The 12868-nt window shown below is 45.3% G+C and overlaps 1 protein-coding gene across 1 annotated transcript in view; it reads right to left on the bottom strand.

The window, feature by feature from the left end:
• The window catches only part of LOC144159524 (uncharacterized), a 45318-nt gene extending 33962 nt beyond the window's left edge, over positions 1–11356 (bottom strand). Inside the window, exons 1-7 of the mRNA XM_077691076.1 lie at positions 11220–11356; positions 9426–9534; positions 7408–7484; positions 5874–6006; positions 3418–3566; positions 2251–2350; positions 1575–1699 (exon numbers count right to left, since the gene is read on the bottom strand). Coding sequence (XP_077547202.1) covers positions 1575–1699; positions 2251–2350; positions 3418–3566; positions 5874–6006; positions 7408–7484; positions 9426–9531 — 690 coding nt within the window. The 5' untranslated portion in view covers positions 9532–9534; positions 11220–11356. The remainder of the gene's footprint in view (positions 1–1574; positions 1700–2250; positions 2351–3417; positions 3567–5873; positions 6007–7407; positions 7485–9425; positions 9535–11219) is intronic.
• Positions 11357–12868: the final 1512 nt, after the last annotated feature.

Genomic DNA, 12868 nt, shown 5'->3' with positions numbered 1-12868 from the left:
TTTGAGTTTTTGAAGAAACGGACGACCCGAAACATATCGAATGCGCGCCGTCTTCTCGCAGGCAACCATGGGTGGATCCGCCGGCTGCAGCCACTCGCTTCCTGACTGAAACGTCACTTCCGGAAGGCCGTAATGGCCGCCCTTTAGCCCTTTTTGTCAGTTTCGGTTTGGAAAGGAGCGATTTTTTATCTTAGTTTCCAATGCAGCGACGCATGTTTGGGGCCCGAGATTGTCCACATAGAACCGTTTAAAGTACCTAAAGTTCCGAATAAAAACGCCCACCCAAATTTCAGAGATGTCAAATGAAAAATACGGGGTGGGTGATCTTCCGGATCAGGTGCGAAAAACTGCAAAAAATGTGGCGGCACCGCCAACCACAACGGCAGAGGTACCAAGAAAAAATTCGAGATGGGTGAACGTTTCGGGTGAAGTGCGGAAAGGATACAGTAATGACCACATTTGCACATGAATAGAGAATTCGCATTTATTTTGTTCACTCATCGGCGCCAAAGCCATCGATTTTAGAGGGTGGGCTATCTTTGGTGTCTTTTAGCAAATTGATTATGTACCGTAATTACCAGATTCTAACGCGCCCCCGATTCTAACGCGCACCCGATTTTCCTGGCAAAGAAACCGAAAAACCTTGCACCTCCGATTGTAACGCGCACGGAACTTTGTTAGCAAGAAAAACGAATGCGAGAGAAACGGGCGATTTATTTCCCGAAGTAATCTCACTCATCTCACTCCTCGTCACTCTCCGCTGACCACAACATCTCAACAACGTGAGGGTTCGAGCTAGTTGGTACTCCATAGTGAAAATTTAAAGCGCAACAAATTTAGACACAAGACGGACAAGCGCTCCGTGTGTCATTCGTCTTGTGTCTAAATTTGTTGCGCTTTAAATTTTTACAACATCTCGTCCTCGGCGCCGTCGAGCGCGTTCGCGATGCCACACTTCATAACGAACGTACAACCATGGTCGATGGGATCGTGGCCCACGCCTCGCACGCCCATGCCGCGAGCTTCTCCAGAGGCGCACGCTTCAGCCGACCGCTCGTTTTTAACGCGAGAGAGCCGCTGCTGCCATTGCTGTTATCAAGCGCGCAAGTGGAACGATTTGACGATTTGTGTGAACGCCGATAGAAAAGCCTAGGCGCCTATGCTTCCTGCGCCCGAAAAATTGTTGCTAAAAGCTTTGGCGCCATGTTGAGATGGCGATGGCGATGGGTGGCAGGAAATTTCCGCTGTTTCGGCAGTTTAGGTTTCGTATCCGATTCTAACGCGCCTGCGATTTTCCGACCTATTTTTCCGGAAAAAAAGTGCGCGTTAGAATCGGGTAAGTACGGTATTTAGCTCCTAAAGGCGGGCGGGTGATGCTTGAGGGGAGGGTGTTCTCTCGGAACTTTACGGTAGGACTTCTGGAAAACAGTGCATTTAAGGGCCGAAAATTTCGTCGAAGTTGTCCTTTAAGCGATGCAGTTCAATCTGCGAGAAAATTTACACTTATTAAATGTGACAAATTAGAGTACCTCGAGCATGCCTCATGGTTCGGCCCTCAGTTGCGTTGCGCTTACCCCAAAGACGTTGTCTTCGTCGTTTTGATAAGGCTGCATCATCATGATATCGACCGTTTGTGAACCCGAAGTGATTCTGAGCGGCAGTGACTTGAAAGTGCCATATCCGATGTCCCAGTAGTCGTCTGAAAGCGCAGATTTAAAGAGTTTATTTCCCCGCCCACAAGAAAAGATGCATGGCTGCAGAAACCTGGTTTCAAACACCAAAATTTACCTTTTTAAAATAAAAGTGGCATCACCGCCGTCAAGGCAACTCCCGTTTCCGCCTTGCGAGCGTTGAAAAACGCAAGGTATGAATTTCTCTAGAATTTCTATAGAGACCGCTGAAGTAGGATTTCATAACGTTCATCTTAAGCGCAGAAAAAAACAGGGACACAGCAGACGAGGACAAGCGCTACAAGCCCTTCTCCTGAAGCAGGAATTTGTCCTCGAAATTTTTTTTAAAACCCTAAAGGCCAATTCATCATCTTGCTACCAGTTTAATCACGGTTTTGTTTCTGTGTGACACCAATTGTTTAAAACGGGCAACCTTTGCATGATTGCCTCTTCCACGGATTGCCTCTTTCGCTCCATTGCTCGCTGAGTCGTCCTCAATTTAAGTTGAACCCTTAAAGTGAGCCTCCAAGTTTGGGGGCAGAAACTTGGGAAGTGGGGGGAATACAAACACATCACACACCTGCAAACCAAACTCGCGTGGGAGTGATGTCTCCAGGCAAGCAGGCCGCCCACTGCCGGCTTTTGATGCCACGTATCGGATCCCCGCGGCCCTGGTAATACTGCAGGGAGAAGAGTTTCAGTAAGCACACGTTCCAGGCTTGTGAGCTCTTTCATTGCTTGGCCAAATGTCAATTATATTTAGACTGACTGTTGTTCTAATCTAAGGCTCTTGTATTGTGATCCCAGTCACAGTTCTGAGAGAATGACAGAACTTTGATATCGATCGCTTCTCTGCTTACGTGCACAACCGTAGACAAACGCAGGGGTTGGACGAATAGTGTAATAATTACGGCTAACTCAAAGGTTAACCAAACCAAGCCAATACTTAGCCAAGCTAAGCCAAGCTTTCGCTTTGCATACCCAGGGTTAGCTGGGCTAAGCCGCAGCCCTTTCTTGTTTCCCACTATGAACCAGCTAGCCCAGCAGCGTGTTTTACTAAATGACAAAATACAAGTGGGGGGCACTCAGAAAACTGCTGTGTCACAATAAAAATATTAGGAGTTTTATCACAAACTTTAAACAAATAACCTAGATACTAAGGAAAACATACGAAGCAGTCGCGGCCCTGCAACCACTTTCTGGCAATTTCTCTATGACGACATGTAGTGACGTCATAGACGTCATGTATGACGTCATGAATCTTAGTGGTGCGATTGGCGGCCGCCGACCTAACCACCTCCAAGAAACATGGTTAGGCGATTGTAGTGGGGCCTTTAGTTCTGTTTTGTCTCATCACTTGAAGGCTAACGTGCAGTTGACACACTAACAACTGTTTTTAGCTCTGGCCCGTATTACGTCACACTCGCCCATGTTACGTCACTGTAGCGCCAAACTTGAATGTTTTTCAATATTTCCTTGTTTTTCATTTTGGTTTAAAAACGTCTCTTGTGGCTGGAATGGTGCTGAATGAGTTTCAAAAGACTATAGTTCCTGCTAATTGGACGAAGTTGTGTTGTATCTTCATCACCCGTTTACAAACCGGCCTGCACGAATGCCCTCGCGGCGCTACTCAGATTTACAATTGATAAGAGTGGCAAAAGCCCAGTGCAACTATTGTATACTAAATTATGAGTAAATAAGAGAGAAGCATGATAGTCACGACGCGAGAAACAAAAGGTGCACGTACCAGTTCCTTGTTCTGGCTCATCCAGGCTCTCGCGAAGAGCGCCGACGGGCCCAGGATGGTGAAGTTGCGGCGGAAGCTACGCCAGTGAAGGACCAGTGATTGCACCTGCTTCGGAGGAGACGCCAAGTCCACGACTTGGCAGTCGACGCCTGCCGTAAAAATTAAGCACTATTACCTCGTACAGCCCCAAACATCACGACCTTTGATGCATGGGTATACGTAGGGTTGCTCGTTTTCCACACCCCGAACATGTTTCAGGAGTATGAGGTTAAACCAGGTTTCCCCCCGAATAGACCTTTTCAAAGTAGCGATCTGCACAATTGTGGGCTGATGGTTCGCCGTTCTCCAGCAGTACTTTCTGGAAGCAAGCCCCCCAAACACAGTTTTCGAACTCATTGGGTATTGGCAGTACTCTAGCGCTTGATACCCTAGGGTGGCAAATGCTGCACTGATGTTGTTGTGCCTAGCTAATTGAAGCTGTGTTGTTGAGAGAACTTTCTCCCGGCCGAGGTACGTTAAACAATTGGACAGATCTCGAATAGACACTAATGTTAGAGTTAAAGAGAGTGATCCGCGCACCCGCACTCCTGACACGTGGCTTGTTCCACCCCGCGCACGAATTATCTTCAACAATCTTTAACACACCGATTGCCTTTCATTCTGAATAGCTTGGCAGAGAGAGAAATTCGCGCTAAACTCCCTTTTTGGAAGACGATTGCGCGATTATTTCATTCACAACTCGTAGTATCTGTTAAAAATTTTGCTTTAGTGTGCACCCTTTGTTGATACTTGTATCTTTTTGCTGTCCACGCATTATACACCATCGATGCAAGTGTGAAGATTTCCTGTTCTGCGCCAACTTTCCCTTGCAGTCTTATCGCACATGTGCATTTACTATTGCAGAAGCGTTTGTAACTTGCAGAAGTGTGTGACAGGGAATGTTCTATTTTTCCACAGAAACTTTCTAAAAATGTGTTACTATATTTGTAAATGTTTTCACTTATAAATGCGCATCGTTAGATCATTTCTGTAGTTTGATTGGGCATCTCTTTCATGCCTATGTAACTTCAGATGTCTCCCTGCCTGTACTGGCTTTTTGCCTGGGGGACCCCTGACAAAATTTGTTGGAAATAAAACGACTTGACTTGACTTGACATGTTGCGGATACAGATGATAATCTATGTAAACAAAGTAGTGTAAAAAAAATCCATGACCAGCTTTTTGTGAATAAGGTGATTCATTTCTGAGAAGTTATCGATGCTCATTACTGTCATCATTACTGATTCATTTCTAAAGGAACACCAAATTTCGGAGAGTATTTGCTAGAAGAGCCTGATGTCCGCCCAATTACCAACTTGAAACAAATACCAGTTTTAACGACTTAGAGTTAGGAAGCGCGTGATCCTGTCTAATAAAATTAACCGAGTGAAATAATTCATACATCTAGATTTAATCCAAAAGAAGCCGATTTCCGGAATGATTTTAGAAAAATCCGATTTCTCCCCAACTATGTGTTTGAAAAGTAGCACCCAATTCCACCCCCCCCCCCCCCCCGATGTAAAAAAATATAAAACCCGAAAACGAGCAAACCGTGATATACATTGGCCGATCGACTGAATTTCTGACAGACTAACTCACTAATTTACTGCTATATGACGTCATTGAATGGTTCATTTTTTATTTATAGCTTGCTCGACTAACCAATTTTTTTTGCCTATTCTTTTTATTGGTTAATATTTTTAAGGATCAACCAATCTTGTTTATTGACTGATTGGTTGTGACTGATTTGTTGATTGAGTGGTCAATCGATCGAATTTGTCATTATTAATACTTGTCCTTCGGTTTGATTATTGTTCTCATTTTTCACCTGGCCAAACGTGCTTAGTCTGACTAATTTTTTGAATTCTCGATAAGTTTTAATGTTAGCCGTACTTGACTGTAAGCCAGAAGATTTCTTAGTGGGACCTATGGAGATACTTATGAGATAAAATGAAATACTTATGAGATAAAAGTATACTATTGTACTCCCTCTTCATGATCGATACGTGTATATATAGGTAGATGTCTTATAGAGGACTGTTCGTCTATCGCGATGTTCAAGTAACCGTTTTCACACAATGGGATCCCGGCTTTATGCACGCGCCGTGAGTCCAGAGATCCTGTCAGATTTTCGGTCGACCAGAGTGTGAGATAGGCAAGAGAGCCCAGCCTGCACCACTAACGTATCGCAAAGGAAGAAAAAAGAACGGAAGTAAGGCAAAGGAAGAATAAGAAGTTAGATAAGATAGAACCAACTGGTATATCGGGAAACGCATTAGTTTTTTGACAGGATGCTCTCGGTTTCACTAAGAAAGCTTTCGCTGTAAAAGAACATGCTCGCTGAGAGGGCCCCGCTCAATCATGTGGGCACTATGGTTTACTTTTAATCTAGAAGCAACAACGTAATCGTGACTTACCGCTGTATAGGAATATCTCCTTGGTTGCAGAAATGTAGTAGAGGTTGATATCGCCTCCCGCCTTTTCCTTGAACCGTAGAAAACCTTCCTTCTTTTTGGTGTTATAATATTCCTCCAGGTAAAACGTTGATTTCTTTAAAGAAAGACGGAATGCAACGCAGTAGGTTCGTACGTACAAGCGTCACAAAACCAGAATACGGAGGGCAAACAATCTGCAGTATTTCTGGCTACTTTAAAGTTGATCATGTTCGGATAGTACACTTCGTATTTCCACTATAGCCGAAAATGCGTCGTACGATTGCTTTTTCCATTCGTGAGTAAAATTCTAGCTACATGCAGTTGTATTACTCTTTCTATTATCTGTACCGGAAAATGAACGAGAAATTTATGCACCCGTTTGTCTAACGACGACAAGGTCGAACGCGAAGCTTTTTCTTGAGGGATTCCTGGTAGTCGTATGAGTTTGGGCGTTGATCCGTTGAGCTTTGACTTTGGCTCGCACGCAGTTTGGACTTTTGATCGCAGCAGCGTTGGATTTTACCCGTCGCCATTAGATTTCGCAAGAAGGCATCGCGCTCAACAATCGTCGCCGTTAGACGGAGGGGCGCACGATTTTTCGGTCTAGGTTTGCACGTCCATGTACCCCCTCAAAATCCAACCTCCTTCGACGGTGTCGGAAATGGTGCAATTGAATAGACGACAGCTTCATAACGGGAGGAACCCAGGTTCTATTACGACCACTGGAAGTGATTTTCTCTTTCGCTTCATCCACTATCATTATCATTGTCCTAGAAAGTTGCCTTTCCTGCCATGCGTCTTCGACGCGACAAACGCCATCAGTGACACATAGAAGGCTTCACGTTAAAAATAACGCATCCAGGAGAACTGTGTCTTTTCAGCCCAACAAAAGCATCCAGCAAAAAGATTTACGCTTGCGCGTATATGCCCCCGCTTCGACAATCGGCGTTGCGGGTTTGTTGTTGCGGAAGTATGTCGGAGGTTTAGGAGTATGTCGCTGATGTATGAAGCCCGTTTGAAACACCGGCACGTTTATTTCGCCATGGAACGCACCGTTGCTAGGCAATGTATTTATGTCGCAGTACGAAGGCTCTCAATCTAGGGCATAGAGGAAAAGAATGCCGCTCGGAAAAGAACACGCGTTGCCAATCACCCCTTTACCCCCCTACTTGGACCTTAGGTCCTCCTGTTGCATATTAAAAGTGCTACTACTACTACTACTACTTCTACTACTACTACTACTACTACTACTACTACTACTACTACTACTACTACTACTACTACTACTACTACTACTACTACTACTACTACTACTACTACTACTAGTACTACTGCTATAGACATAATTAACAAATTTTACCTCATAATGAATAATTATACCGGAAACAAAGCAGCTAGCCTTACAAAACGTGCTTCGGAATGACCAACAGCGCCCGAAAACAATCTAGGGGCTTGAGAAACGGTCCTTTCGCCATAGTTTCCAAATGACTGCTGGAACCGGGACTTGTTTCCTCACCTCGCTTGCGTCGTTGATTTCTGCCGTAAGTTTCCATCCTCGTTTATAGTTTAGGAGAAGGTTGGGTATGGGAATGTCTGCAATAGCAACACAAAACAAAAATGAACATGTATAGGCCTACGATTACGGTACTACCTAATGCGAAATTTGAACTAAGCGGTGATGGCGCGTAGCTGCTGCGTCTCAATAAGTGATCGTCATCAGTGAACTCACGACACGGCGAGCGCTACTCTGGAGCTATTCATCACGGCCGCCTTTCTTTACGCCTCAGACCCGCCGACCGTTGGCATGGAATACTGCAGAAAGTGGGTGATAACTGGTTGAGAAATCGCCAATGCTTTATCGATGCCCTAGTGCGCGCTACAGGCAGCTTTAGTAGGAAAAGGGCTGTGCTCACAGCGTCCTCTGTCTGGTGTAGTGTCACTAGATAAGGTTACAGGGTATCGGCACCCTTTTCTGCTATTGTTCCGCGCTGCCGCCGTGATCATTGGTCAGTTCGCATCACGTGACAGTTGTTTACACTGTTACGGTTCATGGGCACCGCCATTTTGCTGTTTATGCGTTTTCTCTTGGTCAACTGCGGTAGTATCAGCTTGTCCTCTGTGCTCTGCGGCTGTGAGCGACTGGCATCGTTCCGAACGCGAATCAAAGATAACGAGCTTCGCAGCACTTCGGCCGCGGAAATGTGTCCGAAGATGCAGTGTTGCTGCGTCATCGGCAGTGTTGTTTATAAATGACCTCGTCCAAGTTGTCGGTGAGGCCGCACAAGCGGCAATCTGGCAACATTGATAAACAACCAAATGGCCACCGTTGCAGACTTTCAAACCTCAGTGACGGTACTCTCTATCTTATCTAGTGACACTAGTTCAGTGCAGGTTGCGTATACAACACGCTCCCGGAATGCGTGACCAGGCAGATGCCTAGTTTTAACCGTGTCGCAACAGATCCGTACAAGATGTTAAATTACAATGTTCATTGAATGGTAACTACCATACATATAAGTTTGTCGTGGAGCAAGACATATACCCCTTAGGTGAGGACACTGCGTGACGGACGGTGCGAGATGCGGGAACTGAAAAGTTTTTCTCGACGCAGAAAGCTGAAAAGAATATCTTGTCGCGATGGCAGCTGGCGTGCTTTACCGGTCGTCTGATAAAGCAGAGATGCCGGGCAAGTTTTCAGCCGCGGTTACATGGCTGCGACAGAAGCGTATAAGTAAACTGCGTTTATTCTCTTTTTTTGTTCCAATATATACTGAAAATTCACACACGTTTCTCTTAAATTTTAAATCCACAAACCTATTTCTCCACGCACGTTTAGTAAAAATACTCCTGGTAAAAGAAAAAAAAAAAGATTCGCAGCTTGCACTAGTGGTGCAAGGCTGGAGAAACAGCAGAGCTTGGGGTCGACCTAGCTTCTCCCCACACTGGCAGCGGATTCCAGGAGAGAGCGAGAGGAAAGAGCAAGTCTATGCACGTTCCTCGTACGGCGAACGGTAACCCGAGTCTGCCAAGATATCGCTCCCGCCGATGCGATCAATCAATCAAGTCATTCCCGCCTACGTCGCCTCCCTCCGACCCACCCAGGGCTTGCCCCCCTCAACGAACCCGCCCCGGAATTCCCAGGCTCAACCGGCCAAAAATTTCACGTGAGAAAGACAACAGTATGGCTCTACGGAGGGAGGAGGAGGGGGGGGGGGGGTTGCAGCTACCTGCGCCCCACGGGTCCTCCGCCCCGAAGAAGACAACGAAGACGGGAGCTCCTCAAGTGGTTCATGCTCACGTGCACTCGGTGATTTTTATTTTTTGCTAAAGCCGCTGCGCGAAGGTCGGGCCGGGCGCCTCGCGCCTGGAGAGTTTCGTTCTTGGTACTTTTTTTTGCTAACGCCGACGGACCAAGCTCAAGCTTGAACAGCTCTGCTGTTAAAAATTTTGTCTATAGTTCCAGTACTACCTACGATGTATTATTAGATATGTTTTTGCCAGAGTGCGGCGTAAGGATGAATTCAGTTGCCGTACCTTTAACTCGCTTCTTTGGCTTTGCATTGCACTGTGCATGACTGGCCGGGATGAGTGCCAGTCCTGCTGCGATCAACGTCACGGCGAGCGCCAACGACGCTTTCATGGCCTGTGAAAAGAAAGTAGAAAAAATATATTTCTTTTCATGTTATTAATATTGACGTCCAACGATTCAAAAGCAAAGTATATCGCAAAAGCAAAGTAGACAAAAATGACTTGAATCCCAAGAAAGTGAATTCAAATGCGAACGTTAACATTAGAGTTACGTGCAGCAAGGCGATAAGCATTTCAAAAGCGATATTACATGCATGGAGACGTGCTGAGAATTTAACCAATCCCTTTCTTCATTGCATCAAAATTTGTGGTGCACGGTAAGGAAGTTTTAAAGTAAATGCCCAGAAAAACACTTCTGACGTAAAATTTGGAGCGAGAAACAGGCATCTAGACTAAGAGGAATGACAGGAAGGATCCGGAACAACGTTTTACTACCTGGCGTTTCTATTAAAGCGAAATCTTTCTGAGTGGGACCAATGGCACTCTGTCGAGAGACTAATGAATTTTTCTATAACCGGTTGGTCGAACGAAAAGTTATGGTAAGACCTGTGGACACACGGCACATGCGTGCAACCGGGCTTCAATTGTGCCTAAATTTTTACTGAAAATCGCGTAAAAGGAACGGTTCTAGATTTCTACAATACACGCATCGGTCATAAAGAAGGAGTACAGTTGTGTACCATAATCTCATAAACCCCGTATTTGTATGCATTTAGATCATTCGAAGGCGCGTTCGTACGTGAACTCGGCGCATGGATTCGTTCTTCGTTTGCAATTTGGGACTTTGAAGGTTGAACGCACTTTTAGCGAAGGTTTTGACGTTCTTTTGACGCAGTTTTGACCTGATGAAGCTTTCACGCTTCTCTCAACATTTTTAGAAAGGAATGGTAAAGTTTTTAATGTATAGGATGCAGTATGAACGATATAGTTATGTTTATGACATTTACACTAAATGCATGGTTTCATTGTTAGTAATAAAACTCCGTGTCATGGCAAGAAGCTAGACGCACCAGTCTCCGAGTCAGCAAGTGGGTTTACTAGGACTTGGTAACGCTGCTAACGTCGTTGGGGTTTCAGGCTAGCAGAAGTTGAAATATGTTACAGAACATATAAACACCGGGCCGCAATAAAAATACTTCGGCGCACGTTAAACATTCCTCAGGTGGTCAAGATTAATCCGGAGCCTTTCACTACGGTGCGCCTCATAGCCCAAATTACAGGTGTAGCTTCGGCGCATTCATTTATTTTATTTATTTATTATTAACACTGCGATTTTTGTTCAAGATATTAGCAGGGTTGAAGAAACATATTTTACATCATCATCATCAATAGCCTGCTTAGGTTCACTGCAGAATGAAGGCATCTTTCATTGACCTCTCACCGGTCGTGCCTTGCGCTGCTCAAGTCCATTCTTAGCCCCGAATTCCCCTATTTCATCAGTACATCGTTTTATTGGCCTTCCCCTTCTTCTAGACTCTGTTACAGGGACGGTCCACTGGTTGTACTTCGTCTCACTACGTTGATAGCCCAAGTCTATTTCTTTTTCTTTATTTGAGCTATGATACCCCCTACGTGAGTTTGTTCCCTGATCCACGAAGCTCGTTTCTTGTCCCTAAGTGTAACTCCTATCATTATTCGTTCCATGTCCCGTTGAGCCAACGTATGTTTCAAGCATCCCTAATTTGAACTACAGCTTTAAAAGTAGAAAGAGAGTAAGAAATAAAAAAATTACGCACTTACCGGTTTTCTCGGTCAGGGCACAGAGAGAAGTTCTCCTTGCCACCGCAGCTCCCGCGGCGATGATACGCCCCACACCCGGAATGAGAGTGTAGGCCGGTGAGATTTTTCTCCTATTGTTCTGACCGCGAAGATAGCCAGGTTCGCAGAAGATATGGGTGATTGTCATAGGCGAATCAAAGCTTCGCGAAAAACAATAGTCGCCGTCGATAAGATAAAAGAAACCTCCTCCCGCATTGTTTTACACTAGTCGCGCACATTCTTTACGGCAAGTCAGAAGGCCAGATACAAAAGGCAATGAGCACTCCGTTCGGTACGCGCAGATTGAGTAACCCGGCCTCGCCAGCTCATCCGGGTGCTGAAGCTCATTTTTCTTAATTTATTTCAACGAAACGTGGGCCCGTTAGACGGTCTTCTGGGCTTGGCTTTCTTTGTTAGTCATGCGCTTCAGAGATGCAGAAAGCTGGCAGTATTCCCTAGCGAAGCTAAAGACTCGCCTTTTTTTAAAACCACGTGATATGATGCATTGCCTAATTGCAAGCATAAAATCAAAGCCCCTTTCGTCTAGCGAGAAAGATTGTCGAAACGCAAAACCGAAGTCCAAAATCCGAACTGTTTCGGCTGTGTCGGAATGGCACAACAGGATAGACGTCGGCTTCACAACGCGATAGACCGAGGTTCGATTCCGACCGCGGGAAGCGCCTTTTCCTTGAGGTGCTTGCGTTTTATCGTTATTTGTGGACATCCATTGTGTAAAGTTGGCTTTTCTGTAGTGCGTTTTGACGTTACGATCTACAACACTAGTGAGGCACAGAAAGCTCCACTTAAAATTTTTCCCATTCGCCTACAGGCGCGTTTATGCCTGGCCCCAGTGCCGTCGTCGTCGTCGTCATCATCATCACCACCATGACCCAACTTTACACGTCAACGCGATGGGGAACCAGGAGTAGAATTACGATTCTCAAACGAGTGAACCGGAGGGCATCCAAACCTTTATCACTCCACTTGGGAATAACTTTTTCCAGCACAGCCGTTAACGGCCAGCGCGTGCTTATCGACCGAGCAAGACGGATCGCAGCAGCAAATGGGGTCATGGATTAAGGGCATAAGGGCACTACCCTCAGAGCTGAATACTCAGACTTAATTAATAAAGCTTTCTACTACTACTACTACTACTACTACTACTACTACTACTACTACTACTACTACTACTACTACTACTACAACTACAAACAACTACTACTAATACTAAGTACTGCTTCTATTTTTCCTCTCTCTCCGACATCCTATCAAAACTACACCGCCCCTTGGTCTGCATCTATCTCAATTAATAAATTTTAAATGTATAAAACTACTCGGGGTCCGTTTAAAATTAAACACAGAATCCAAACGCGCTGGAGATGTAACGGGTCCTGCAGTCGGTAAAGCGATCTGTCGAATTGTAGAACTTCTGCTCGAAAGTTTACGCAGGTTGTGTAAAGCCTGGCTTATCCGCGCAAACGAAAGGGGGGGTCCGTATCTATATAACTTTGAACGGTGCAAAAGTGTTCACGTAACTCACTGCGTTTGTATGCAGAAGATAGTGCGCACAGCCGGAAACAATCTCAAAGCTATGTCGAGCTTTGTTACTGCAATGAAAATGCGCTGGAAAG

This window comes from Haemaphysalis longicornis, unplaced genomic scaffold (genome assembly GCF_048455015.1).
Source record: "Haemaphysalis longicornis isolate Haplotype H1 unplaced genomic scaffold, Haemaphysalis longicornis Haplotype H1 scaffold_10, whole genome shotgun sequence".
NCBI classification, from domain to species: domain Eukaryota; kingdom Metazoa; phylum Arthropoda; class Arachnida; order Ixodida; family Ixodidae; genus Haemaphysalis; species Haemaphysalis longicornis.
The sequence above is the reverse complement of the archived record's forward strand: the minus strand, read 5'-3'. Positions and strand labels throughout refer to the sequence as shown.